At 45.5% G+C, this 27,998-nt stretch overlaps 1 protein-coding gene across 3 annotated transcripts; it reads left to right on the forward strand.

Moving 5' to 3' along the window:
• Positions 1-27,998, forward strand: ccdc85al (coiled-coil domain containing 85A, like). Of its 3 annotated transcripts, none has more exons than XR_007193938.1 (4): positions 1-623; positions 2,227-3,614; positions 26,209-26,266; positions 26,954-27,998. XR_007193938.1 is itself a non-coding variant. In XM_048247253.1 (4 exons), the coding sequence occupies exons 1-4, from the start codon at positions 384-386 to the stop codon at positions 26,970-26,972; spliced, it is 1,623 nt and encodes a 540-aa protein (XP_048103210.1). In that variant the 5' UTR covers positions 1-383; the 3' UTR covers positions 26,973-27,998. The 3 variants fall into 3 exon arrangements, 2 of the variants coding, with proteins under 2 accessions (XP_048103210.1, XP_048103212.1); XM_048247253.1 differs by having other exon boundaries at positions 2,227-3,532; XM_048247255.1 differs by lacking the exons at positions 26,209-26,266; positions 26,954-27,998 and adding an exon at positions 15,479-15,600 and having other exon boundaries at positions 2,227-3,532.

Consider the following 27,998-nt stretch of genomic DNA (forward strand, 5'->3'; position numbering starts at 1 on the left):
GCTGCTGTGCATCCTCCCCAATACCTTGGTGGAGAGTGCGGAACGAGACGAAGGCGTGCACATCAAGTGCCGGCGCAAAGCCGTGGATCCCCCCAGCCTGGACGCATGATGCTTTTGATGCTGTCTTGACACGCAAACTCGGAGGAACTATGCACGCGCTGAGAAGGTGTAAGGAGGAGCCGGGTGCCTTTTTCACGTTCAACTAACTGATAATCCTCAGCTGTTGCTTAGTGGGAAAGAGTAGCCTAACCCCCGATAGCTATCGTAAGCTTGCGCTTTTCAGTGTGTTCCAGACCCGCCTTGGTTCGGATGCGGACAGATGTTGGTAGGAGCCCTGTGCATATTTTTCAAGTAGTTTGTTGTATTGTAGCTCATCCGTGCCCATGGAGAAAGCTACCCAGCCCCAGCTGCAGCTGTCAATATCCAAGGGGACGGAAAGTCCGGCAGAGGATATTGTAAATTTGTCGGACGAGGAGCTTTTGAAGTGGACCAAGGAGGAGTTGGTGCGGCGGCTGCGTAGGTCTGAAGCGGACAAGATGAGCGTCATTATGGACCACGCCAATCTGATCCGCGAGGTCAACCGCAGCCTCCAGTTGCATCTGAACGAGATTCGGGGGTTGAAGGTGAGGGGGCGCGCGCGCATTTCTCAAGGATGAGATCATAGTTTTTCAGGGGCACCTGAATGCGCACGGCAGGTTGAGTATCTCACTGTCACACTTGTAATCTCAGTGAGGAAATAGACAGATGAAGTGTTTGTGTGTGTGTGTGTGTGTGTGTGTGATGGGGTAGCCTACATGAGCAAGATAAAGGTTGGATCAGGTTGTAAGTGAATACACTGACATACAACTGTGAAATGTGATTAATTAACAATTTGAATCACCCAATTTCTAGTGAATAATTGAAGGACACACCTGTTGTCTGCATTCCTGAGAGCAGCAGGACAGCCTAATGATCAGCGCTATATAATACAAGCTCTTCACCATATTTCAGGATGACATCTCAAACCCACACACCCAATCCCCAGCTCTCTCTACAGCATATCTCGCATGTTTTTTTGAAGCATCGTCTGGCGATTCAGCAGGCAAACAGTTTACCATAGCAGGACACTCCTCATTAAATCATCCACACAGAGATAATATCCAGGTTCGGCCGCAGCCTGCCAAGTCCCAGCGCCGCAGTGACGCTTGATGAGGAGGAGAGAGCATATACGCACGGGAGACTTAAACATCTTAACTGCTCCCTATCCCTTCTTTAAAAAAAAAAAAAGACAAGCTTCATTATAGAGAGCTATATGGTATCAGAGGGGCTAAGAGTTAAGTGCCAGGACCTGACTCTGTCAGCTTCCCTGAGATGCACAAGGGGAGAAAGTAGCCGGGCTGTGAGATAATTAGAGTAGAGGAGAGGAGAGGTCCGGGGGGCCAAGCGCTGACTAATGGCCGTGAATCAGAAGCAGAAGTGCTGGAGCCCACACCTTGAGAGATACGGGCGCATGTAGAAAAAAAAAACACACTAGACATCAGCCAGACCTCAGTGGTGCCTGGTACCTGATCTCCTCAACCACCCCCAATACCCTCCTCCTCCTCCCTGACCAGTCAGTCTTTCAGCAGGACACAGACGGGCGGTGTAGGTCACTGGATGGCTGTCTAGAGAGATAAAGGGATCTATGGACGGCTAGTCGTTAGAGCTGCCATACTGTACATGATGCAAAGCTTCAGGCTCTTTGGCTTGCATCGTTGGCCCACATCTCTGGCCTTTACTTTTCTGTTTTGTAGTATACTTTATGTTGAGAGTTTCTGAGCTGAACTGAGGTTGTGCGAGATTCTACTCTTCAAAAGAGCTTGCAGTGTAGAGCTGTGTTTCGGCAAGTACCTGGAAAGATGATATGATATGTCATGTCACAGGGTTTACGATCCAATATATTGCAATTATCTTAGGGTTTTGAAATCTCATAGTGTATTAATATTTTCTTAGACCTCTACTTACAACACAATATAGATGATTTATAAGTGTTGAGGGCTCTGTAGATCCAAGTGTTCTAACAGAGACCTTTTTTGCATTGACTGTCCCCCTTTTTTGGTATATAGGCTACAGTGTTTTTTTATGTCCGTATACCCACTGTTAAATGGCAACGTATTAATAAAGGAAGGGCACACACTGAAAAACTGAACTACACTGCCGTCGTTGCTGTTTCCATGATCAATGACTGTCTGGCTCTCTCTGTGGCAGGACGTGAACCAGAAGCTGCAGGAGGACAACCGCGAGCTGCGCGACCTCTGCTGCTTCCTGGACGACGACCGCCAGAAAGGCAAGCGGGTGTCGCGCGAGTGGCAGCGCCTGGGCCGCTACAGCGCCAGCATCATGCGCAAGGAGGTGACGCTCTACCTGCAGAAGCTCAAGGAGCTGGAGCAGCGGCAGGAGGAGGTGATCAAGGAGAACCTGGAGCTCAAGGAGCTGTGTCTGCTGCTGGAGGAGGAGCGGCACGGGGGGGAGAGGGGAGGTGTTGGGGTGACCGGAGTGGGTGGAGGAGGAGGAGGAGGCGGGGGGACAACTGGACCTGGCTGCCGGAGCTCCATCGATAGCCAGAGCAGCCTGCTGATGGTGCCTGGTACGGGGCTCCTGATGAGGGATGTTGGCGACGGGAGCAGCACCTCCAGCGCCGGGAGCGCCGACAGCTCCGACCACCACCTCCACCACCTCCACCTGCACAAGCAGACCCTGCTGGCTGGAGGAGGAGGCACAGGAGGAGGTGGCGGAGGAGGAGGTGGTGGAGGAGGAGGAGGGATGATGGGGAGCAGCAGCAGCAGCCCCGAGCACCTCCACAAGTCCAGGACCTCAGTGGGAGGCGGCGGGGGTGGGGGCTCGGGAGGAGGTGGGGGCGAGGTGTCCAGTCCCGAGCACTTCCCCACGCGCCACCGCAGCACCAGCCTGGACTACCCGTACACCCTGCCCCAGCCTTGCCGCCCGCGCTGCGGCTCCATCTCCGTGCCCGACCACCGCATGATGCGGGGGCTCAGCCCGGAGAAGTACAGCCGCTCGGGCGGCGGCGGCGGCAGCGGTGGCCTCGGCGTGGGCCGCAGGAGCCCCGAGCAGCGGCCCAAGCACGGCACCCACGACTCGCCTCTCCAGAAACAGCAGCAGCAGTACCACCACCACACCCACCCGCACGCCCACCACCCCCAGCACCACCACCACCACCAGCTGGGCTCCGGCCCCAGCAGCCCCATGGGCAGTCTGGAGTTCTTCCAGAGGCACCGGGGCAGCGTGGGCAGCATGGGCAGTGGCTGTGGCAGCCCGGAGCCCAGGCAGAGCTCGCTGCTGGGCACCACCGAGCACCACAACAAGTGCGGTGGCGTTGGTGGTGGTGGCGGCGGTGGCAGCGGCAGCCCAGAGACGCTGCGGCACCAGTACGGTGTGAGTCCGGAGCACGGCGGCGTAGGGAAGTTCGGCAGCCCCGGCCGAGACGGCGTGCAGCGGAGGCCGACAGGGGACGAAGTCTCGCCCCACCACAGGAGCATTTACAACGGAATGAACGGTGGGTCCCCGTCGTCTTCGCCATCAACCTCATCATCATCATCATCACACTGGAGGCCGCCCTTAATCTGACACACGGGCAGGTACAGTAGCTGAGCGATGTGGTGGAGATTAGCTGGTTTAAGGCAGGGCTGCCCTGCCCATCCACCCTTTCTTGATATCTGTATTAATGCCTGTGTAGCATGTCAATCTTTAATGTGTGATGTTGGAATGGGCTTTAGAGATGACAGAATGGATGAACGGAGTATTTTACCTTGCTCTCTGATGTTAACATAGAAGCTATGCAACTTTGATCTGTGAAAAACATGCTCAGATGCTATTTTGTATAAGCCCATTTACAGGCCTATAATTAGACTGGGGAATACATTGGCCCAAATTCAGCAGATATCTTCAGATATAAACGGTGTTCCATTCTATGTCTGCATTAAGGTTTCAACTAGCTGATTTAACATAATGGTGGAACCAAGTTCTGCAGAAGGGTGGGTTAGTATATCTCCGGGTGAAGGATTGAGTATACCTTGACTGATGGTAGCCAAGAATACACATTCAGGCCTTGGTATAGCAAAGCATATGATATTTCCTTTACAGTGATATTTGGACAGTAGAGGTGGCTACAATCAGGGACCTTGCCATTTTATGTAGATTTATTTATTGGGTTATGATTTAATAAGATCACATAACATACTGGGACTGTGAGGTGTAGCTGCTCAGTCACACAGCCGACTAAGACAGCATCTGCTTTGATTCCTCTGTGGAATCATTGTGTGATGAGACTGCCTTTAAACTCAAAAGATAAAGACGCAATGCATCACAGTGATCTTATATCCTGAATTATTAAAACACGTCCTCATTCAGTAGCTCAACCTGAGACTCTGCTATGAATGATTGTTAGCCTGTCTGACTGAAAGTGGAGGCCATCTCTTCTCTGGCATTTAGCGGGATTCAGTGGGAGTGCAGTAGGAGGCTCAGGCTAGCTGAGGAAAGCGACTCTACGGAGGTCTGACGGCGCAGTGTCATTTCGAGTGACTCATTAGTCAAGCCCCTCTGCCTTTAGACACACTCCATTAAACCTGACATGGCGTTTCAGATTAAATGTTTTATCAGGGGGGCCAACGTGAAATTGTGGTTATACAAGTGACTTTATGACTGCTGCTGGTGCTGCCTATAACTTGCTGCTTGGCTTGCGGCGCAAAAGACAGAGGATCCTCTGATGCAGAACCTTTAATATCATTTAGCAGACACTTTTACGTGGACACTTTTACTAAAAAGGTTTCCAGTACAGATACAGTACTGTATCTATTTAGTTCCAGTATATGCTCTGTGGCAATTGAATCCATGATCTTGATGTTGTTAGCATGTTAGTCTATTAATTGCTCAGCAATAACACACTATCCCACGATTCAGATCTTCTTCTTCTTCTTCTTCTTTTTGTGTGGAAGAGCAATAGCTATTGTCAGAACTGGGAGGCAGTGGGGATCCCCTTTTCTAATGAGCTCATTTCAAAAAGCAGAGAGAGAGAGAGAAAAAAACAAATATGTGTGAAATAAGATGCTGGCTCTGCTTCCATTGCTGCTGCTGCTTCTGCTGCTGCTGCTGCTGCCACCCTCCACTCTGACTTGTGATTCCATTAATTATTCCTCTCCAAATATGCCGCAGCTTCACCTCCTGTCTCCTCAGGAGCTAGGCGAGGTTAGCATGTCAGGAGAGAGAGAGAAAGAGAGAGAGAGAGAGAGAGAGAAAACATAAGAGTGGGAAGAGAGAGAGCAAGTGGAAGAGAAAATGAAAGAACGAGGGGAGAAGGGCTGACGAGTGTTTAAATACCCCACGGTGGCTTTTGAGGCCTTCTAGCTGAGGAAACTGCTGAGTGTCAGGAGCCACATGACGTTCCCTCAAGGTGAAATATGTGCTTTGCTTTGCACTATTTCTTTTTTATCCCACTTTTTTATCACCAAAAAATAGACCCCATCGTGAGCAACTGGCGTTTTGATGTGGAGAAGCCATATGTTTTATATAAATTTGAAACCACAAGAGGAAGGCCTGTGACTTTTAACAAGCTTAAGTTACTACAAAAGGTGCTGTTCAAATTAAGAGAATACCTTTGTGCTTTACCTATCGTGTAAATGAAACCAACCAGGGTTTAAATGTACAGTTTTTAAGTATTTGTTTAATTAAACTCATTAAAATTAAATTAAAACTTTTTTGTGAGATATTCAAATAAATACTTTTTTTCACACTACGAGCTAGAAATCACTAAACGTTCTTTGAAGCTGCTCATTGTAGACATTTGCTCATGACACTGCAATTGTGGGTTTCTTACCAGGTGATGAAACTTGCAGCAGTAGCCTACAGACAAGGTAGACCAGTTCTATAGACCCTTTCAACAATAAAAACAAAAACAATGCTTGAACATTCTATTTGGTTCCCAATCTACTTCCTCTGCATTAAGATAACATATGGAATGTTAAAAAGGAAGTCTTGTGGGGCCAACTATGATGCTGATAATGGAACTCTCTTGAAAGGGTCTATACTTAGTTCAATGAAATCCAGCCCTCCGCGCTCTCGTCGTTGCCTGCTACGCGGTGTTGCTATGCCTACCCCGCTCTGCTGCAATTCATCACGGGTAACGTTGTGCGGAAGCCAGTGTGCTATTCAACTATTCTCAGCCGGACACGTTGCCCGCAATGCATTGTGCACACAATGTCAAAACCATTTCTGTCTGGTGATACATGATTTAAGCGGCACCAGCGAGAATACAGGAGGGAGGAACTTTCTCTCGTTGCGTTTCAAAAGAGAAAACAGATGTCACTCAGTTTTCAATGGAAAACAAATTCCAACGTTCATTTACAGTTATGTCTGCCGTTCATGACACATAATGTGAACTAATTCACGTTCAAGTTCTTTATTAAAAAATGTGTTGCGTTCACGAACGTTCACGAAAAAATGAGCGTGTTCAATGAACGCGTTCTTTTGAACTCGTTCACGCACAACACTGACACACACACACACACACACACACACAAACTCTCACTCACAGGATACTGTAGGTCTGTCCGTATTCTGCAGAGCCTGAACTGAAAACACGTTACTATCCACTACTACACCTCTACAATCTCATGGGAGCTCACCCTTAGAGGTTGAGAGAAGCATGCCGGAATCATGTTTCATTAGTATACTAGTTTATTCTCTGAACAGGAACGCCATGGATAGATATCGTAAAGTAAGACGTATGAGTTAGGGAATAGGCCTGATCACTCCATTATCCACATATTATGGAGATCACATATATTGAACCACAAAGTGTCCACATGTGTCTTCAGGCTTGGCTGTAAAGTATGTGGCCACAGCGCTCCTCTGTGAACAGCGGGGATTCCCGCGTTACGCCACCACTGGGTCTTTTGTCCCTGGATTGGTGCATGTCCAGCTCCAAATCACAAAATACAATTTCATGTTGACGAGGGAATTAAATTCCTATGACAAACTCATTGTGCTTCAGCCCTTGCTCGCCAGCCATGGATTATCTGATAAGAGGTTTTGGGGGAATTATTCATGTCATTTTATTTTTTCATTCCATTGAAGCATGGGTCCTATTAATGGAGCGACTAATGTGTCAATAAACAGTAGGCTACTATGCTTTTAGTCTGGCCACAGTTCACCCCAGCAGACGTCTCTAAGTAACAGTGTTGGAAGACATTGGGACGATTCAATATCTAAATCCCTCATTCATTTATTAGTTTGTTTATTTATATATTTATTTGTGTGTGCTGAAATCCATAATGGAAGCCAAAGAAGACTAGGCTCCTGCTGTGCTTTAATGCTGTCGTCTGTTGCTAGTTTTTTGGAGTCCTCTGAGCCATGATGTGTTTATTTATTTATTTATTTACTTACTTACTTACTTATTTATTTATTTATTTATACCACTGCTGGTCAATACCTTCTGAATGACTGAAAAGGAGATTAATTATACATGCTGTGCAGATTGCTTAGGATAACAGCTAACAACTGATAAAAACACTGATAAATGCTCCCTATAAAATGGCATGATAAAATGCATCAAAGTGTTCCACCTAAGAAAAGCCTTTACACTGAAATGGATGTGTGGAATGAAGTAATCACCCTGTCCATATGTCTGTCCATCTGTCTGTCTGTCTGTCTGTCATCTCCAGCCAATTAGCACGTTGTGTTCAGAAGCATGTTGTGTCATTTCATTGCTTGAACAACCTTTGAACAACCTTTCACCAGCATCACAGATTATACCTTTATAGGCATTTTTTTTACTTTTCTTCTAGTGAAGATATTTATCAAAGACACTGTTTTTGCTACTGTGGTATGTTCCTGACTCTGCTGACATGCGGACTAAGTGTGCTTGCTATATCCAGGCCTCAGTGTCTGAGCACATTTTTCACTAAGGTAATGAGGCTATACAGTCTGTTGCTATAAAATTGTTTCAGAGTATTACTTTTTAAAAAAGGATGTTGTGACAGTTGGTTCTTCCACCCTTTTGGGGGCCGTTTTAAAATCACTGGTGAAGTCTGTGTCCTATTTGCAGATGCCTACCCTTGCATCGAGTGCAATGGCATCTTCTAACACACATCCGCATAACATGCATCCCGTTGTCACACAAACAAATTCCCCACGGCGCACTCTGCAGTGTGCCGCTGTCACTTGTCTTGGGGTCCTTCTGCTGACGCTGCAATGTCCCCAAGGCGGAGTGGAGCCGGCCAGTCTCTCGGGGACAGCCCTGTTGATGGGCAGTGGGGGCCTCGAGTGAAATGGCACTTGCTGGCACATTAATAACTTGCTATGTGTAGTCCACATTCTCCAGGATGTAACTCAAGCAGGGGGTGGGGGGGTGTTGGGGGGCTCTCTGGGAAGGCAAAGGTGTGTTTGGAGGTCTAGAGTAGCCCCTAGTCACTGCGCTATTCAACATCTGTCTCTGTTCAGAGCTCGACATCTGTCACTGCTATAGCTTAGTGTTGTGTGTGTGTGTGTATGTGTGTGTGTGTGTGTCTGTTTGTGAGTGATAAAGTGAGTAAGTGAGTGTGTGTGCGTGTGTGTGTGTGTGTGTGATATTTCATTTATGATCATATGCATAGGAGTGTGTCTATATTTGACAAGACAGATCTGTGTGTGTGTGTGTGTGTGTGTGTGTGTGTGTGTCTGCCTGCCTTTCTCTGTCAGTATTCTGCAGAGCCTGAACTGAAAACACGTTACTATCCACTACTACACCTCTACAATCTCATGGGAGCTCGCCCTTAGAGGTTGAGAGAAGCATGCCGGAATCATGTTTCACTAGTTATACTAGTTTATTCTCTGAACAGGAACGCCATGGATAGATATCGTAAAGAAAGACGTATGAGTTAGGGAATAGGCCTGATCACTCCATTATCCACATATTATGGAGATCACATATATTGAACCACAAAGTGTCCACATGTGTCTTCAGGCTTGGCTGTAAAGTATGTGTGTGTGTCTGCCTGCCTTTCTGTGTCTGTATGAATGTACTGAGCAGATCCACCTAGAGCACATCCATCCACTTGTCTCTTGCCCTCGTCCTTCTCCTCTCTCTCCACTCCCTCCATCTGGAGTTCCCTCAGCAGGGGCAGTGGGGGGTGGAGGTGGTGGAGGGTGGTGGGGGGAGGAGGTTGAGGTGTGGTGTGTGTGTGGGGGTGTGGATGGTGTGCAGAAGGAGAGCGTTGGTGCCTCTTGTCTTTCTGCCGTGGCCCGACCCTCACGCTCCGTGACCTTGGGAAATACAACCCCACTGAGACGCGCCGGCGGCTAAATATAGCGTCTGAGGCCATGCGGGGGCTTCGCTTCTCTGTTGTTTACCTTTCACGTGCTTCACCCCCCACCCCACACACACACCTTCTCCGGTATAGAAAGCTGACATACATGCACAGATAGAGCCACCATTGTATGAGCCAGCAATGTGTCATTTCTCCCCTGATGTTTGCTATGACTCTACTTTAAGTGCTGGAGTGGGTGAAAAAAGGCTTCTTCTGGTTCAAATGCTGTAGATTTGTTTGGGGTAGGGCAGTGTTGTACTGCCAGTGCTGTTGTAATATGTTCTCTGTTGATTTGTCTGGCTGTCAAAACAAAGGTTAAGTTTAAAAGCAGTTTATTACCTTTACATCTGATCCTCTAAAGTATACATTCTGACGTTTTTTTTTTTTTTTTTTTTTTTTTTTTTTTTTAGAGAATAGATCCGCTCATGGCCTTGAAATAGCTTAAATGTAACTTTAGACCTTTCTCCTTATTCCAGGAATTGGGATCTATCTGGCCCCGCCCCCTCTCCACACACTGTTAACTGACTACTAGCTTCTGCAGCTGACACTTTAGCCAGGTTGTTTTCATCTTTATGAAGAATGGTCCCACCCCCAGGATTGGCTTTTTTCAGGATTGGCTTTACGACGCACCAATGAACTGATGCCTGAATTGGCCCACCTGGGCTGAGATTGATCGAAAACATAAATCCAAAGCAGAAATCCTCGCTCATGATATGTCTCACCATTGGTGGTCTTTAAACGTTGGCGAAGCAGGAGAACAGAGGTTTTGGGCTTAAAACTACAGAGCTAAAGGTGTGCAGAAACCTTGCAAACCCCAACAACACATCCAGTTACCTTTGATGAAAGTTAACTGGCGGTCCTTTACCAATGTAATCAATAATATTGTGCTGTGGAAGCTTTTCCAATAATGTCACAGGGTATTCTGTTCTGGACTTTCTTTTGACCACACACCACTTCGGAAAAAATTGAAAGTGGCAAATCGCATGTTGTCTCAAAATGTTGTTTAAAAAAAATAGTAACATGAAATATGATAACCCAATATATGAATGCATGATTTGAAGATAAATATTGAAAAATGTACAAAATATATGACATAATGCTGCTGCGTTATTTCATTTCTAGACACCAGCTGTTGTTGTCAGTCACTGTGGTGATCCCCATCCCAGTGGTTATGCTCGCTTTCATTGGTACTTTTTAGAACAGTGTGCTGACACTTTGTCAGATGAGGTCAATTTGGTGGAGTGAGAGAGAGAGAGAGAGAGAGAGAGAGAGAAAGAGCTGTCTATGGGGTGTGTGTTTGGCAGAGTGTGTGTCTATCTAGATGAGTGTGTGTGTGTGTGTGTGTGTGTGTGTGTGTTTGTGTGTGTGTGTGTGTGCGTGTATGTGTGCGTGTATTAGTGTGTGCGTGTGTGTGTGTGTAGATTTGTGTGTGTGTGTGTATTAGTGTGTGTGTGTGGTGTGGCGTGCGTGTGTGTGTGTAGATGTGTGTGTGTGTGTGTGTGTAGATGTGTGTGTGTGTGTGTATTAGTGTGTGTGTGTGTGTGTCCTCCCTCCACACACACTGCATGGTTCAGCGGCGCTTAGCTAACATCTTTATGCATCACCAAACCTCCATCTCGTCCGAGGGCAACGGAAAAGCGCAGTCTTTCTCTGACTTGTATCGGCAGGGGTCACAGCTGGACTCCAGAGCCAGGGGCAGTGGGCCATCAAAGCCGAGACCAGGCCCGCAAACATAGCCTTTCGTATCCTCTAGTTCTCCTCCACGGAGTGGTCAGTACTCTGGTCAGACCATTGGTTGTTATGGAGATTTGTTGTAGGCTAGATTACAAATAGAACCACATGATTGTTTTAAGCGGTTTCCTTTTGTGGGGTGGTTTGTCTGCCTGTGTTATGCAGGTTGCAGTACCTGCTGGGGTTTTACGCTTACAGTAATAAGAGATCCTACTGGGAGGGGATTTTGTGGAGACCTAACTTTCAATTAAACTCCACTGGCCTGAATTTAGGCTTAGTTATATATGCCACACCATCTCAAGGGAAAATACTTTATGTGTGTGTGTGTGTGTGTGTGTGTGTGTGTGTGTGTGTGTGTGTGTGTGTGTGTGTGTGTGTGTGTGTGTGTATATGTGTATGTGTGTGTGCGCGCGCACGTCTGTATGTGTGCTTGTCAGGTATATGTATGTCTGCTTGTCTACTTGTAAGGTGTATGTGTGTGTGTGTGTGTGTGTCTGTGTGTGCGTGTTTGTAAGGTGTGTGTGGGTGTGTGTATGGGTGTGTGTATGCGTGCGTGCTTGTAAGGGGAGCATGTGCTGCTGTACTCCTTCATCAGGAGTATGAATGCAGTGGCCATGCAGCAGCAGCAGCAGGAGCACGCGCACGCAGGGAAAGTGCTCATGCCCAGCCCACACCCAGCCCAGCCTGGACCCATGGGCCTCCCAACAGCCTGCTATTGTGAAGCACAGACAGACAGAGAAAGAGAGAGGGTGGGGGGGGGGGGGTTGAAAAGGAGAAAGAGAGGGGAAGAGAAAGACAGGATGGGCTAAAGGAAGCAGAGAGAGAGAGAAAGAGAGAGAGAGAGAAACAACTTTGCCATTGATCAAATACATAGTATGTTTGGATAGAACCGGATGGAAGGATAGAAGTCTGCATACCAAGAGATTTAATTAGAGGCAGTGAGCAAAAAGCCATATAGATATTGGCAAGCAGGAAAGACAGAGAAGATGGGAGAGAGGGAGCGAAACACCTCATCATCCCTTGCAGATACAGTGTGTGTGTGTCTGTGTGTGTGCGTGTGAGTGTGCGTGCACACGTGTGTGTGTGTGTGCGTGTGTTAGTGTGTGCGTGTGCGTGTGCGTGTGTGTGTGCGTGCGCGTGCGTGTGTGTGCGTGTGTGTGTGTGTGCGTGTGCGTGTGTGTGTGCGTGTGTGCCTCTGCTGTGTGTGTGTAGCTGATGAGCCTGAGAGAGGGCTCTGGCTTTGGGGAGATCAGACATCTGTGGCGAGTAATTGGGGGAGGAGATGAGAGTGTGCCACAGCGTTGGCCCCACTGCTTAGCGACCCCCCCGGGCGGGCGAGCACCACCACCACCTCCACCTCCACGTCCTCCACCACCTCTCTCTGCCTGATGGACAGACTAACAAGAACAGCAAAAGAGAAAAGAAAGAAAAAAGAACACATAAAAAAAGGACAATAGCAAGCTAAGCAGCTACGCCTAAGCCAAAACCTGATGTCCATTTTGATTTTGTTTGCCTATAGAGGGTGTTTGGACGGGAATCTGGCCTGGTGTGGGATTCCCGTGTTTACACAGAGTGTTTAATCATTGTCAGTGCTGGGTGGCATCAGGCCTCTAAATGCTTGTAAATATTAGATAACGCACCATGGCTATTACTAAGCCAAGAGTGTGCTGTGTTATCAGCAGCTGATATTAAGCTTGCAATTTTTCTGTGACATTAAATACAGGACGTGTTGTTTTACGATATCAACTGTACAGTACACAGTGTAGCCTCACACCAAGCACAGACGTGTGTGTGTGTGTGTGTGTGTGTGTGTGTGTGTGAGAGAGAGAATTAGACATGAAACATCTGAACTTGCCATAACTGAGAGAAAGATAAGGTGAAGGTTAGAAAGGGAAAAAAATATTTGTCAGATATGAAGGAAGGTTACTTTTGGCCTTGAGGCTTGAAATGCCATAAATGCCAATGCTTGCCATCCGATTTTTGTTAGGTAGCACATTTGCTTGAAAATGATAAGGATTCCCGAGGAATACCAAGAAAAAGAAACTAGCTATTATCTCCAAGGTGACGGGAGTGATGCAGCAGTTGTAGGTTTACAAAAGCAGTTTGTGTTTGGTTAATTTCAGACAGTCCAGCAGGGGGCTTAATTGCTGGGCCGGCACTATAAAAGGTGCTGGCTGACGTCAATCGGCAGGTCTCTTGGTTTTGGGGCGTTCTTGGATTCTGGGTTGGCGCTACTACATGCAGCTACACGCTCGCCAAAACCCAATGCAGCTCTGGTTTTTGGCCGTCACTGTCGCTCCTGCCTGTTCCCCGAGAGAGAGTCGAGGAAAAGGCTGGGGATTACCTGGGCCTACTTTTGAGGCCTTTCGTTTGGGCATCCTTATTTTTCGTTCGTCCATATTTTTCTTAGTGTTATAATTTTTGTAAATAAATATTTTTGAATTATACTTCCATTTTTGGCCGTCTCCTATCACTATCATTTGCTCATGTCCCATAGAACCCCTAGACTGGGACGTGACACTGGGCCCAATCAGAGGATGAAACCCTAGAGGCTGATTTATATCATGTCTTAGTATCAATTCTAATATTACTTTTACCTACTGTAATTTTCCAACTATTAGCCACAGTTTATACATTGATTTTGCTAAATTTCTTCAGCTATGAGGGTAATACGCGGGGGTAGTTAAGGTATGTCTTAATTTGCATAAAACACTGTCCTGTGGCTTATACATAATGCAGCTAATACACAGGAAATTACTGTAATACTAATAGCCTAATAGTGCTATACGGGCTTGGGCACCCAGGACCGCATGAGAAAAACAGGTGTAAATGTGCTGTAATTTGGTTAATTTACGCCATTGTTTATTGGTTTGTGGGACACATTGAAACAAATGCTTTTGTTTGATGCTATTTATACTGTCCCCCCTACTTTCATGTTCAAAATCAATGTCTGGTTTATGTTTTCTATGGATTTTTAATGACATTCACAAGGTTAATGCAACAGCCAGAAATAAGGGGGTGACACAGTTTTCAACTATTTTGGATAAATGAATTATACCTCGTACATGAGAGAGCACACCATCATTCTGAAGTTCAGAGTTATAGGCATGCCTGAGTATATGTTTTTACAGAAACACACATCACTGAAGGTGCAAAAAAAGAGTTGTATACTAATTAGAATATGGCCCATGGCTCATAGCTCAGACTGAGACGTAAACAATTCCAGCCAATCAGCATGTTGCCTCAGGATCACAGAAGAGAGGAGAGTAATTTGATTGGCTGTTGACCTCAAATAAAACAGCATCTTTAATAATTGACTCTGAAGAACCTTATAGGTCAATGGAAGTCCCACTCCCTCATCCGCTCAAATAGATTATTATTTGGCTGGCAGTCAGTCAAGTCCTGAGTTAATTGATTCATGATAGTAGACTAGTAATTTCTTTCTGCAGCTATGTCCAGCTAAGTAGAACAGGGATGGAACTGACCTTAGGGTAGACTGAAAATATAGAATAATGAGTTGCTGTTGCCCTTTCCCGTTTTTATTAGGTGTGTGCCACAACACATTTGTGTAATTACTACAAATAACAAGTCCTCTAATTCAGAAGTCAGATGTAGAAAAGAAGCCAGAAGAAATCGTACAATTCATAGTTAACGGCGTGATAATGCTCCTTTGGCTCCTTTGTTAAGATTTATATCATTATGAGTGAGCACTCACTTTCTTTTTCTTTTTTTTGCTCTCTTTCACTCTCTGTCTCTGTCTCTCCCTGTCTTTTTTGTGTGTGTGTGTGTGTGTGTGTGTGTGTGTGTGTGTGTGTGTGTGTGTGTGTGGGTGGGTGGGAGTATGTTTGTCTGTTTGGTTTGTGTGTGTGCACCTGATTCAACGTTCATGTAACTCAGAAAAGTATCCAGACTTCACGTTTAAGAATATGCTGTTGACCTGTTTGCCAAAACAGTACTTCATTAGTAATTTAATATGAAAGGCACATTATAACAGACCAAAAATGAACCAAATAATTAGTAATTTCACAGTAAACAACAAACCTCAAAGAACTGGGGCACAACAGTGAAAAAACCCTAACCTTGCTTGGTCTACACACACACACACACAAACACTTGCACACACGCGCAAACACACACAAACAGACACACACACACACACACACACACAGAGGGAGAGTCTGACTTTCCCTTGTGATCGATGCTGACCCTGTCCAGAATCTGTTCCCACTCAGACAATACTTAATGGATCAGCCCAGTGCATAGTGGAACGTGAAAGAGAGGGGGGCACTTTTGGTCATAGACTAATTACAATGGAACTCGCAAGAGCCTGAGACTTTCTCACAAATGGCTAGTGTAAGGTGTCCTTTTTTCTCTTCTCTTTTTTCCTTTCCACTCTATCACTCCTTCTTTCCATCACTGATCTGAAACAGGTGCGGAAAATCTCACCTTCTGCTGGATTTGAAAAAGGAATCTTTGTCTCGCTCTCTCTCCCGCTGAATGTGTGTGTTTGTGTGTGTGTGTGTGTGTGTGTGTGTGTGTGTGTGTGTGTGTGTGTGTGTGTGTGTGTGTGTGTGTGAAGTGTGTGAAAGGGCAAAATGAAAAGAAAGACAGGATAATCTAAAGAAAATGAAAGGTGTTAAAAGTGAGATGGGGTTGAGAAGACATGCCTCCACTTATATTTTGAAGCAGCGACCCCCTGCACAGCCAGCTAAGCACATAAATTGTTTTCAAAGAAAACCCTTGAAATATTGCTCTGAAGACCCATTCTCAAGTCTTTGTTTTCCAACATAACATCGTGTTCACCATGGATTAGCACACCATGTCGGGTCGGGTCTTTGCTTGTTAAAACAGTCAGCAGTTCTTACTAGGCCTGAGAATGCTGTTTTTATTTTTTTTCCCTCAAAATTGATTCAAATTCTCATGAACACCTCTCTCTCTCTCTCTCTCTCTCTCTCTCTCTCTCTCACACTGCCCCTCTCCTACATCTCACTCTCTCATTGTGTCTCTCTCTATCTCTATCTCTCTGCTCTCAACACACATCCCCCCCCTCCTACATACACAGCACATTGTTTCAGGATCTTCTTCACACTGCCCCACCTACCCACCCACCTACACACTACACACACACACACACAGTCACTGCTACACCCCCCCCCCCACACACACATCTTCATCACTCACATACATCATACATACAGTACTCTGCTTGCAATAGTAAGTCCCTTCACCATACTTGCAGTACACTGCCCCAATACACAGCACATTGTCTCATGTGGAAGCTTCTCCAACACACATATTGCACACTGCCCTCCCCCACATACACAGCACACTATCCTATCTCCCCTGTCATCCCCCAACACACACACCAAGACCCTGGCAGTTGGGTTAGCCCCCTTGAGCCGTGGATCTGCCCAAGGTTTCTTCCTTGGTAAGGGAGTTTTTCCTTGCCCCTGTTGCTCTTGGGTGCTCCTTTTGTTGGTGCCCCCACCCAATCCCAATCCTCCCCCATCTTTTTTTTTATGCAGCCCTTGCCACTTAATCTACTAAACCCCTCTTCTACTGCACTTTTTACCCCCCCACTTTGCACAAATAGGCTGACACCAGACATAATTTCACTGCATTTCTTACTTCCAGTAACTATATGCATGTGACAATAAACTTCCTTGTATCCTTGTATCTCTTTCTCTCTCTCACACACACACACACACACATACACCACCAGACTAGACCTGAATACTGAGACCTTAATTTCTGAAAAAAATTGTAGTTTGAAGACCTGCGATTCTTTGTTTAAGTTTGCATGAATAAAGTTGGTCCGTTTGTCTGTTGTCTTTCACACTAACTGACTAATCTGATGGATGCCTGCCCCTCTACCAGGTGGTCCCCAGTTCTTTAAAGGCTGCTGAATTTGCTCAAACGAAACTCAAGCCAAATCTTTCGAATATGCAAGACAAGACTATATTATAAATATCAGCATACATGGTATAAGTCAGCTGGAATCTTTGGAACTAGTTCCAGCTGAAACACTGGAATTAAAAAAGGGGCAGTACAAAATGTATGAAGACACATCCTGGACATTTTATTGTAGGTACATTGGGCATGATCTGCGTTTGTGCAGTGTGCCCCTACTTATGTCTAGAGATAGAGAATGGGCCTGCAGACCCGTCACTCACTTCCAGTTTCCAAGGAAATGTTCCAGCAGTGAAATTCAACTTAAATTGGAACATTAAACTGTTATCCAAATAATTCCCGGAAGTGAAGCAAATACATCTGTTGTGTTTTAAATGCAGCTCTTTACTCGATTCCAAAGGAAGAACACATTCATGTCCTTTAACATCTACTCTAACCCATTTGTTGTGTTAAACAGCGCGGCTAAATGTACTCCTCTGTCTGTCATCATAAAGTCCGCCCTGTGCCAGATAAGCGGTTGTGATTGGTTCGTGGGTTTTAGGTGATTTGGATATCAGCTTGATTGGTAAGGTCTCCAGACAGACCAGCAGGGCAAATTGAAATATGTTAACTGATTCACCCAGACTACCGACTTTCACCAGTTATCATTGAATCTAAGATTTTATTAAGTTGGCAAACGTTTGAACTAGCCAACTAGCTCCGCTGGTGGGAAACGCATGGGACTCATAGCGCTGCCGCTGTCCTATTGCGTGCAGAGGGAATTTGAAAGACAACTGATTATCCCGCCCCTCGGACTGAGCACTGCGAACAGTGAGTGCCCAGACCCTACATTTTAATGTGGGTCTGGCTCGTCAGGCTAGTGGTCATGTGTTATGTAAGGAAAAAATGGTCAGAGAGGTTGTTAGGAGGTTGAGTGAAGCCTATTTGAGATCAGAGGTCATGGGTGATTTGGGGGGTGGTCATCTCTGGTCATGTAAAGTCATCTCTGGTCATGTAAGGTCATCTCTGGTCATGTAAAGTCATGGTGTTTTTTTGTCCTCGCTGTGTTGTATTTCTCATTTTTCATTCCCTTTTTGCCTGCTTGAATTAATGAGAAAGCAAGAGATGCATACAGAGAGAGAGAGAGAGAGAGAGAGAGAGAGAGAGAGACACACACATATACTCCATATTGCATAAACATCCAAAATAGGCCTATACTGCCCCTAATACAGACGTGTGTGTGTGTGTACTTGAATTTACTTGAATTTACATTCATTGTGAATATTGAGATGCCATGATACACCCACACTTACACACTTACACACAAACACACAAACACACACACACACTCACATAGATACACACACTTATGCACACACTCACACACACAAGTATATCATGTGGCTGTGATTCGTGTGAGGATACATTGTGCGCAGTACATTTCAGACACACACACACACACACACACACACACACACACACACACACACACTCGCACACACACATCATATGCATTAACTCACAAACATATCCTGTTATTTGAGTGCATCTGCTGCTGTCACCCCCACCCCACGCACTCTCTCTATGTCTCTGCCACCATCTCTTTCTGTTCTCTCACTCTCTCTTTCACACACACACACACACACACACACACACACACACACACACACACACACACACACACACACACACACACAAAGAGCCTCTTTAGACAGATCTATGAGAGACTAAGCAGACAGACATTCAGGCCTCTCTCTCTCCTCTTGCTCTCTCACACTCACTCTCTCTCTCTCTCTCTTCTGCCTCCTCTCTCTCTCCCTCTCTCTCTCTATATTGGGCGTTCAGCTTGGCGTGCTGCATCTCTGCTCTTTGAGTGGGCTTAACCTTGTGCCCTCACACCGGCTGTGGAGGAAAGAGCAGCCGCCGCAGCGTGAGAGAGAGAGAGAGAGAGAGAGAGAGGTGACAGCAGCCCTTTTACAAATCCTCCAGAGTGGACAATCTCCCTCCCTTCCCTCTCAGAGTCTCACACACACACACACACACACACACACACTGACATGAAGGCTTCCACACTGCAGCACAGGATGCTGTGGAGAGAGAGAGAGAAATAGAGAGAGGCATTTTAATACAGTGCTACTGTGTTTCTGATTGTAAGCTGATTGTAAGCTGTTTGTGTATTTGGGTGACTCTGAGGTGTGTGTGTTTGTGTGTGTGTGTGTGTGTGTGTGTGTGGGGGTGAGCATGTTTAACATTAGAAAGTGAAGAAAAACACACATTTGTACACATTAATATCAGTAGTTCATGTACATGCATACTGTGTATACAGATAGGAAGTACTGTACTTTCCTCTTTAATGCATTTCAGGACAGCTATTGATTATCTTTACTTTGTGTATAATTTATCTTGGTTGAAGATTTTGGTCCCTGTTACTGTGACAGGAGGATAAGTTAGCTAACTTATGTAGTGAGCTTTGGCCAGCCGGTAAAAAGGCTAACATACTTTTTACTTTTATACTTTGTGTACATTTCAGACTCCGTACTTTGTTACTTTCACTTGAGTAAATAAGTTGAATCAGTACTTATACTTATATAGTCTTTACTCTTTTAAACACAGGTTTCTGCACTTCTACTTGAGCACAGAAAGTGTGCATGTTTGCCATCTCTGACAGTTGCTTGTCAGTTTATGTCTGTCCTTATATCCAACGGTGTGTGTGTCTATAATTATGCTAGTCTATATAATATGTGTTAATAGAGGATGATGCATATTGTCTTAAAGGGTTAGTCTGTGATTATAATCCTACACACTTGAGGGGTGAAGAGGTGGTGGTGGTAGCATAGTGGTTAAGGAGCTGGGCTAGCATGTCAGCCTGAAAAGTATAAGTATACTCTTTTGATCCCGTGAGGGAAATTTATCCCAATCCGTGAATTAGTGAAACACACTCAGCACACAGTGAGGTGAAGCACACACTAATCCCGGCACAATGAGCTGCCTGCAACAACAGCGGCGCTCGGGGAGCAGTGAGGGGTTAGGTGCCTTGCTCAAGGGCACTTCAGCCATTCCTACTGGTCGGGGTTCGAACCGGTAACCCTCCGGTTACAGGTCCGAAGCGCTAACCAGTAGGCCACGGCTGCCCCTAAAAAAGTTGTGGGTTCAATTCCCAGCTTCCACCATTGTGCCCTTGAGCAAGGCACTTGACCCTGAGGGGCCGTCTACACAACGCTGTTTTTTTTTTAAACCGGTGAATTTTTGTTATCGGTTACACCTTGCGTGTACACGACGCTGGCAGTTTAGGAGACTGTAACCGATAGTTTTTGTAACCAGGTTCCGAAGTAGGGAATTTTTGAAACCGCCGGCTAACTTTTGCCGTGTAGACGCGTGTAGAGGGCACAGCGGGCAATTTTATGAAGACACAGCCCCACCTCTCAACTCAGCCACCGCACTCGACCTGACAAGCTGCTTGTGAAAACAAACCAAACCATTTGTTTATCATATTAAAATGTTTTTTTCTTGTCCCTGTCATGATTTATGTGCACAATGTATCAGCCTTTTGTGGCACACCATTAAACATTAGCTTACTGCATGTTAATGTTTTCTCCAGTGGTGCTCAGACCTAATGCAATGCGTAAGCATTTGAAATTCCACATAGCAGTCACAAACCTTAAAAAAAATGAACTTTATAAGTTTAACAGTTGAATTAAAAACGGAATTGTCTGTAGTCTCCTTATAGTCTCCTTATTTCAGGCGACTGCTTAACAAACTGTTTCAACAATGTTTTCTTCTACGCGATTCACGTGAATTAAATGTGAAGCCTCTGCACAACCGGCGCCATCGACTGGTCTGGCATACCACTACAGCACTTTTAGCCGCTTTCACCTCTGTGTGTGCATGCAAGTTTTTTTCTTTACCGGTATCGTTAAAGGTGTGAAAGCGGTAAGAGAAAATTCACCCGGCGGTTTCGTGTAGACGTAGTCTATGTTGCTCCGGGGACAATGTCCTTTGTATGTATTAAAGTTCCTTTGTATAGAAGCGTCTGCTGAATGAATAAATGATCAATGAAGTGGCAAAAGGGACAATATGAGAACCCTATAGACTCAACGGACTGACGCCTAGTATGTTTCAACTGCTAGCAACACCCCAGTGCCTTAGGAGCACAGAGGAAAGGGGTGTTGTTTGACTGGACTGCATTTTTTAAATCCAGTTCTATGTAGAACTTCCTGAAAAAATACTTAGAACCTGAACTGCTGTGGTTTCAAGGAACTGAGAACTATGGAGAACTGAAGATTAGGTTAGTTTAGGAATACTATTAATAATAGAGTTCTGCTGAGGAAGCCCCTTGCACATTGGTGTGGTGTGAATGAGCACGTGTGTGATGTTAATGTTCACACACACACACACACACACACACACACACACACACCGATTAAGTGGTATCAGATTGTCTATATAGGATCTTACCTAATCGAAAACTCACACTTGCCTTCATAATGTACTGTACATAACATCACACACAGGATGACTCTCTCTCTCTCTCTCTCTCCCTCTCTCTTCTTCCTGAGCACCTGTGCATTGCATAAAGGACATCGAGGATGAGTGTTTGGAGATGTCCTGTCTTTTTTTGGCAAAACTAATCTAAAGTCAAAGCTCTTGTGTTCATAACAGTAGGGAATATTTATTCAACAGAGGACACATAACTCCAGAGTGAAGTCTAAATAAATCCTACATAGGTACCCAAATGAAAAAAACAGTAACGAAAGAATTTGAAATGAGAAAAGGTTAAACAAGTAGCCTTTTGTATGTCTGGATAGTGCAAACTACAATGACAAACTTAGGATCTAAGTGTAATTTCATGTCAAAGGGTAATGTCATAATGTGACATCAGAGTCTGCATTTTGTGAACTTACGGTGGCCGGTGAATCTCTAAAACAAAGCATTTGTTGTTTGTTGGCTGCTCTTGTGGCCCAAATCTTTCTGCCTTTCACCATAATTAGTATTTACCTACTCACTTGATACAACAATATCAATGTGTTATTCATAAAAATAAACTTTAATAAACTTTAATGAAACAAAAAGGCTGACATAAAACTTGACACTTGACATGCGCAAGTGAAAAAAGGCAATTAGCAATCAACACAAATGTGAAGCAGTGGAAAGAATATGAAAACATGGAAGCAAACAAAGTTTTAACAAGCATAGTGAGCAGGGATACACTCCCCTATCATCATTCTCTCTCCCTCCCTCTCTCTCTCTCTCTCTCCTTCCCTCTCTCTCTCTCTCTCTCTCCCTCCCTCTCTCTCTCTCTCTCTCCCTCTATGTGTCTTTCTCCTCTCCGCCCTATTTTTCCCGGAGGCCACTGGATAATTAGGGATTAGCGGACCTAAAATACTCCAGGGTATTTTATTTTTTTGGGATCCCCTTATTTTAACTAAGCTACAAATCATATTAGCGAACGTTACGCTGCTATTTAATACCGTAAATATTGATAAGCACCTCTGGACCCCACGTGAGGCAAATCTGAATGGGATCATCCCCGTAACGTCATCATCTGACCTCTAAAAACGACCTCAGAAAAAAGAGGACAGTGTCCTTTTGTTGTTTTTATATAGTTAATATTGTATATTGTAATTATATAGTTAATAGTTTCTTCCACTTCTTTTGCTTTTTGGATATAGCAGGCCTGCACTGGAATAATAAGTGCATGAGATGGTTGTAGTGGTCAATCGATGTGCACTAAATCCCCACCGCTTTGTGTGTCTGTGTGTGTGTGTGTGTGTGTGTGTGTGTGTGTGTGTGTTGCTGGAGGTTGGATCCAGCCAGTGCGAAAACAGGGCTCTGCTCCCTCACGTGAACCGAGAGGTCATTACCACAAACACACAGAGAGAGAGAGAGAGAAAGAGAGAGAGACACACACACACAAATACACACACACACGTCACTTTGCCACTTTGTCTTGCTGTCTGACCTTGACTCGCTCAATCAGTACGAGGACAGGTCTACGTTCCACACCCACTCCTCTATTACCCACTGAACCTGTGTGTGTGTGTGTGTGTGTGTGTATGTGTGTGTATGTATCTGTTGGTCTGTATGTGTATGTGTGTCTGGTGGCCAGTGTGTGTGTGGGGGGGGGCACATTATGTGTGTGATGATGCTTAATTTGTGTCATACATACATGTACGCATACAAATACATCTTCTTAGATGTGATCTACAGTGTATGATTGTTGTTGTGCTGCTTTAACACACACACACACACACACACACACACATACATGCACACACATTATTGTGTGAATCATAGTCTGTTAATGTTGACATAACATCTACGGTAAACCTCATCTTCCAATCACTCCATCCTGATGCATCTCTCTCTGGCTCTTTCATTCCATCCCATTTCTCTCTCCCTCCCTCTCTAATTCTCTATCCCCCACTCTCTCAGTTCAGCTCAGTTTAAATCATTGGGCTTTATTAGCCTGAGTGCAATGCATTACAGCATTGCCAGTAATGAAGTAAATGGAAGAACAAATGTTAATGACAATACAACAATAATGAAATAAAGAGAAACAAAGGCACACACACACACACACACACACACACACACACACACACACACACATACACACACACACACACACACACACACACACACACACACACACACACACACACACACACACACACACACACACACACACACACACACACACACACACACACACACACACACACACACACACATATACACACACACACACACACACACACACACACACACACACACACACATATACACACACACACACACACACACACACACACACACACACACACACACACACACACATATACACACACACACACACACACACACACACACACACACACACACACACATATACACACACACACACACACACACACACACACACACACACACACATATACACACACACACACACACACACACACACACACACACACACACACACACATACACACACACACACACACACACACACACACACATATACACACACACACACACACACACACACACACACACACACACACACACACACACACACACATCATGAATATCCACACAGAGTGACCTAGTGTGGGCTGATGCTGATGTCAGACTCACTGTCCCTCAACACATTGTGCAGCCAGTGGAGCAGTCGGTCCTCTTTCCTTCTGATTAATTTGTGTGCATCAATTTAGCAAGCTAGTCTGTTCTGTGCTACTTTGACACATTGTTGATATATAGGAGAAAGTACACCTCAGTCACCACAGATGCACTGCTCTTTTGGCAGCCATGATTCTCTCTCTCTCTCTCTCTCTCTCTCTCTCTCTCTCTAGCTCTCTCTATCTGAAGTCCCCTCTGCTTCTCTCTGCTCCTACCTGGGGAGTTTCATTAATCCTCACAGCTGCCACACAAGCGTGCCTCACCTGAGGAACACAATGCATCGTGGGTAAAGTGGTGATAATGGGAATCTCCACTGCTGCTGGGATTTTAATGAAACATGTTCTTTTCTTAGTCTGTTATCATACTGCCACATATGTGTGCAGCAGCACACAGAGAGACAGAGAGAGAGAGAGAGCATGCAGCCTGTGAGAGAATTTCACAGAACAGATCTTAACTTTGAATGGTTGAATTGTGTACTTGTGATTGTGATTTCTTACACGATTGGCGGGGTTCTAATATGTATGGGATATATAGCGATTGGCTGGGTTCTAATATCTATGGGATAGATAGTGATTGGCTGGGTTCTAATATCTATGGGATAGATAGCGATTGGCTGGGTTCTAATATTTATGGGATATATAGTGATTGGCGGTGTTCTAATATGTATGGGATATATAGTGATTGGCAGGGGTTCTAATATTTATGAGATAGATAGCGATTGGCTGGGTTCTAATATGATAGATAGCGTCCATACTGACCATATAGCCCTTTACCTCTGTAAAAAGCCATTATTTGCTCATATAATTTGTGCTGCAGCTACATCACTGTAAACAATCAGTGCCTAAAACTATTTACCCTCCTTGGATATATTATGGCTTTTATAATTGGAATTCTGGTCAATTTAATAAGGCATTTTTTTTACAATAATTTAGGAAAAGTCTTTAATGTCAAAGTGAAAGCAGATTTCTACAAAAGTAATGTTAATTAATAAAAAATGTATCATGCAAAATAAGTGAATACTGGAGGCTGGAGGTTGGTATCCAGTGGTCAGTCAGGAGCGTGTGGAGACAGGAGCGGAGAGCTGAGCAGTGACCAGGGACAGGGGCGTGGACCCACACAGGGCTGTGGTGCCGGAGGGGAGACTGAGATAGGAAGTGATGCGGTGGGAGGGAGACGAGGCCTCTCAGAGCCAGCAGCTCATGTCTGGAGCTGACAGCGACAAAACCCACAGCCAACACCCCCGCACTCACCCAGGCCACCGCAAACGTGTCTGACAGGGACACTCACTCACCTGGTCTCTCTCTCTCTTTCTCTCTCCCCCTCTCTCCATCTCTCTCTGTCTCTCCTCTCTCTCTACCTCTGATCTTTCTCAATGCATTCAAACAAAACAACTCTGTCAAAGCATATGGACTAAAAAATTCAATCAGAATGAGCATTGATAAGATAAACAATAAGCAATACAAAAGTGCAGCAGTACAGCAAGGTCACGGGGGTCAAGAGAACAACACTTGCTCTGTCACGTTGCCTGGTTTTCTCCTTTATCTGTCTCTCTCTATCTGTCTCTCTCTCTGTCTCTCTCTCTCTGTTATACCACTGTCTGTTTATCCCTTTATTTTTCTTCTCCCTTTTGCACTCTCTCTCTTTCTCCCTGTCCTTCCTTTTAACCCCCCTTTCATTCTCTCTCTCCCTCTTTATTTCTTTCTCTCGCTCTTTCTTTCTCTCTCTCGTCTTCGCAGTCTATCTTACCTGTCAGACTATCTTACCAGTGTTTACTTCATGTCTGGTAATGGACTTGGCATAGCACTAACCACTGCCTACTGGAGCACTCTGTCCAGCCATGTCCACACACCTGTGTGTAAACTGCACTGCCATGGTTATTTGCTAAACCCAGACACTGCATTGGAACTGTTGATTTGAATTATGAATTACACACCTGATTCATTTAGATGGCCCACTCAGGAGGGGCGCTGAGCAGGTTTATATGCGCAGTGCAGGCCTTCACTGATCTCTTTGTGTGTGTGTGTGTGTGTTTCTTTGTTTCACTCATTCTCTCCATCTCTCTCTCTCTCTCTCTCTCTCTCTCTCTCTGCAGCACTGATATCGGCCGGCTGCTGCAGCACCAACTGCAGAAATGTCAAGATGTGGGACAGGTGAGTTTTCACGCAAGTGTCTCTCACACTCTCTCTCTCTCTCTCTTTCTCTCTCACTCTCTCTCTCTGTGTGTGTGTGTGTTGTTTGTAGTGTGTATTTTTGTGTGTCCAGATGACCAGGATTACTGGTATAAATGTAGCAGTGTGCTTGTATGAGTGTGGTGTGTAATGTGTGTGTGTGTGTGTAGTGTGTGTGTGTGTGTTGGAGGGTATCTTGAGTGAAGATGTAGAGGTGACCCTGCTTGTGTCCCCGTCTTCTGTGGGCAGCCCTGGCTGGAGCAGGAAATGGCTGTGTAAATATTTAATGGACCAGAGGCAGAGAATGCCTCCCTGGGGAAACCCCGGCTCCCCAAACAAGAGTTCCCCCACTGCTACTGATCTGCCCTGGGTGCCGGTCCTCACTCTTTGTTCTTCCCCGGTTCTGTTCTAGTCAGTTCCGTCCTGTTGTTTGCCTCTTTGTTCTGTTGTGTTTTGTTTTGGTTAAATTTTCGGCTTTGATTCCTATTTTGTCGTGTGTGTGTGTGTGTGTGTGTGTGTGTGTGTGTGTGCTTACCTATGTGACCGGTTGTGTATTGTAGTGATCTTCCCTTGTTCCTTAGGCATTACCCCTCTCTGACCAACCTGCAAAGTCCTCAGTGCATCAGCAATGATGAATAAGAGTCTCACTTTCTCTCTCCCTCTCCCTAGTTTTGATGCCTCCTCTTGACCACGTCTTCACTTGAACGTGTTGGGGTTCATGTGCTTCAGGACCCCAGGCTGCTGTATCGAGACAACTCTGCCAACCTCTCTCTCTCTCTCAATCTCTCTTTCTCTCACTCTCTCTGTCTCTCCTGTCCCTGTGACCCCATGACCTTTCACCCTGAGGGCCATACCCAAAGGGCCACGCCCACACGCCTGGCTCTGGCTCTCCTATTGGTCCGCACACTGCTCTCTATTGATGGCTCTCCAATCAAATCCCACCTGGGCCACGAGGCCCCTCTGATTGATCTGACTGCCTGCATATCATATCATGTGGAGGAAAAGGCTGGACGAACAGACTGATGTCATGTTATGTAGATGCACAATGCAGGGCTCAGGCCCAAAGACTGGAGGACAAGCACACTCTGGAGACTAGCACGCAAAACACGCACACACACACACACACACACACACACACACACACACACACACACACACACACACACACACACTCCTACCACTAATCTCTCTCTATCTCTCTCAGTAGCTGACCTAACGTATAGACATCTTTCTCTCCTTCTCCCCTCCGGTCCCATCTCACTGATGACAGGGGGTGAGACGGATGCACAGTGGACAGCTCTCACTCAGGGTTGTGCTAGTACTGTATACGCTCCGGACCGATGGACAGACAGACAGACGTCCTGACCAAAGGGAAAAAGGACAGACCTCATTCAGCCATCTCCCATTCCACTGCTGGAGGACCCGTACCGTGACCAAGTGTTGGTATGATAGAAGCCTGTCTGCGTCTCGTACCACCCCCCCCATTGGTTTGTTGCCCTTGACCTATACTATACTATAGCAAAGTTGAATGTTTTTTTTTTTTTTTTTTTTAAACCAGTTGACAAGAAAAAGTGACAAGTTGCTTTGTAGCACACTGTGCCTCTTGCAAAGAAAACAACACACAAAAAAGAGATGCATTTTGCAACTGACTCAGTGTGTGTGTGTGTGTGTGTGTGTGTTTGTCTGCGTGTGTGAGTGTGTGTGTGTGTATATG

Source organism: Alosa alosa, chromosome 7 (assembly GCF_017589495.1).
Source record: "Alosa alosa isolate M-15738 ecotype Scorff River chromosome 7, AALO_Geno_1.1, whole genome shotgun sequence".
NCBI classification, from domain to species: Eukaryota; Metazoa; Chordata; class Actinopteri; order Clupeiformes; family Clupeidae; genus Alosa; species Alosa alosa.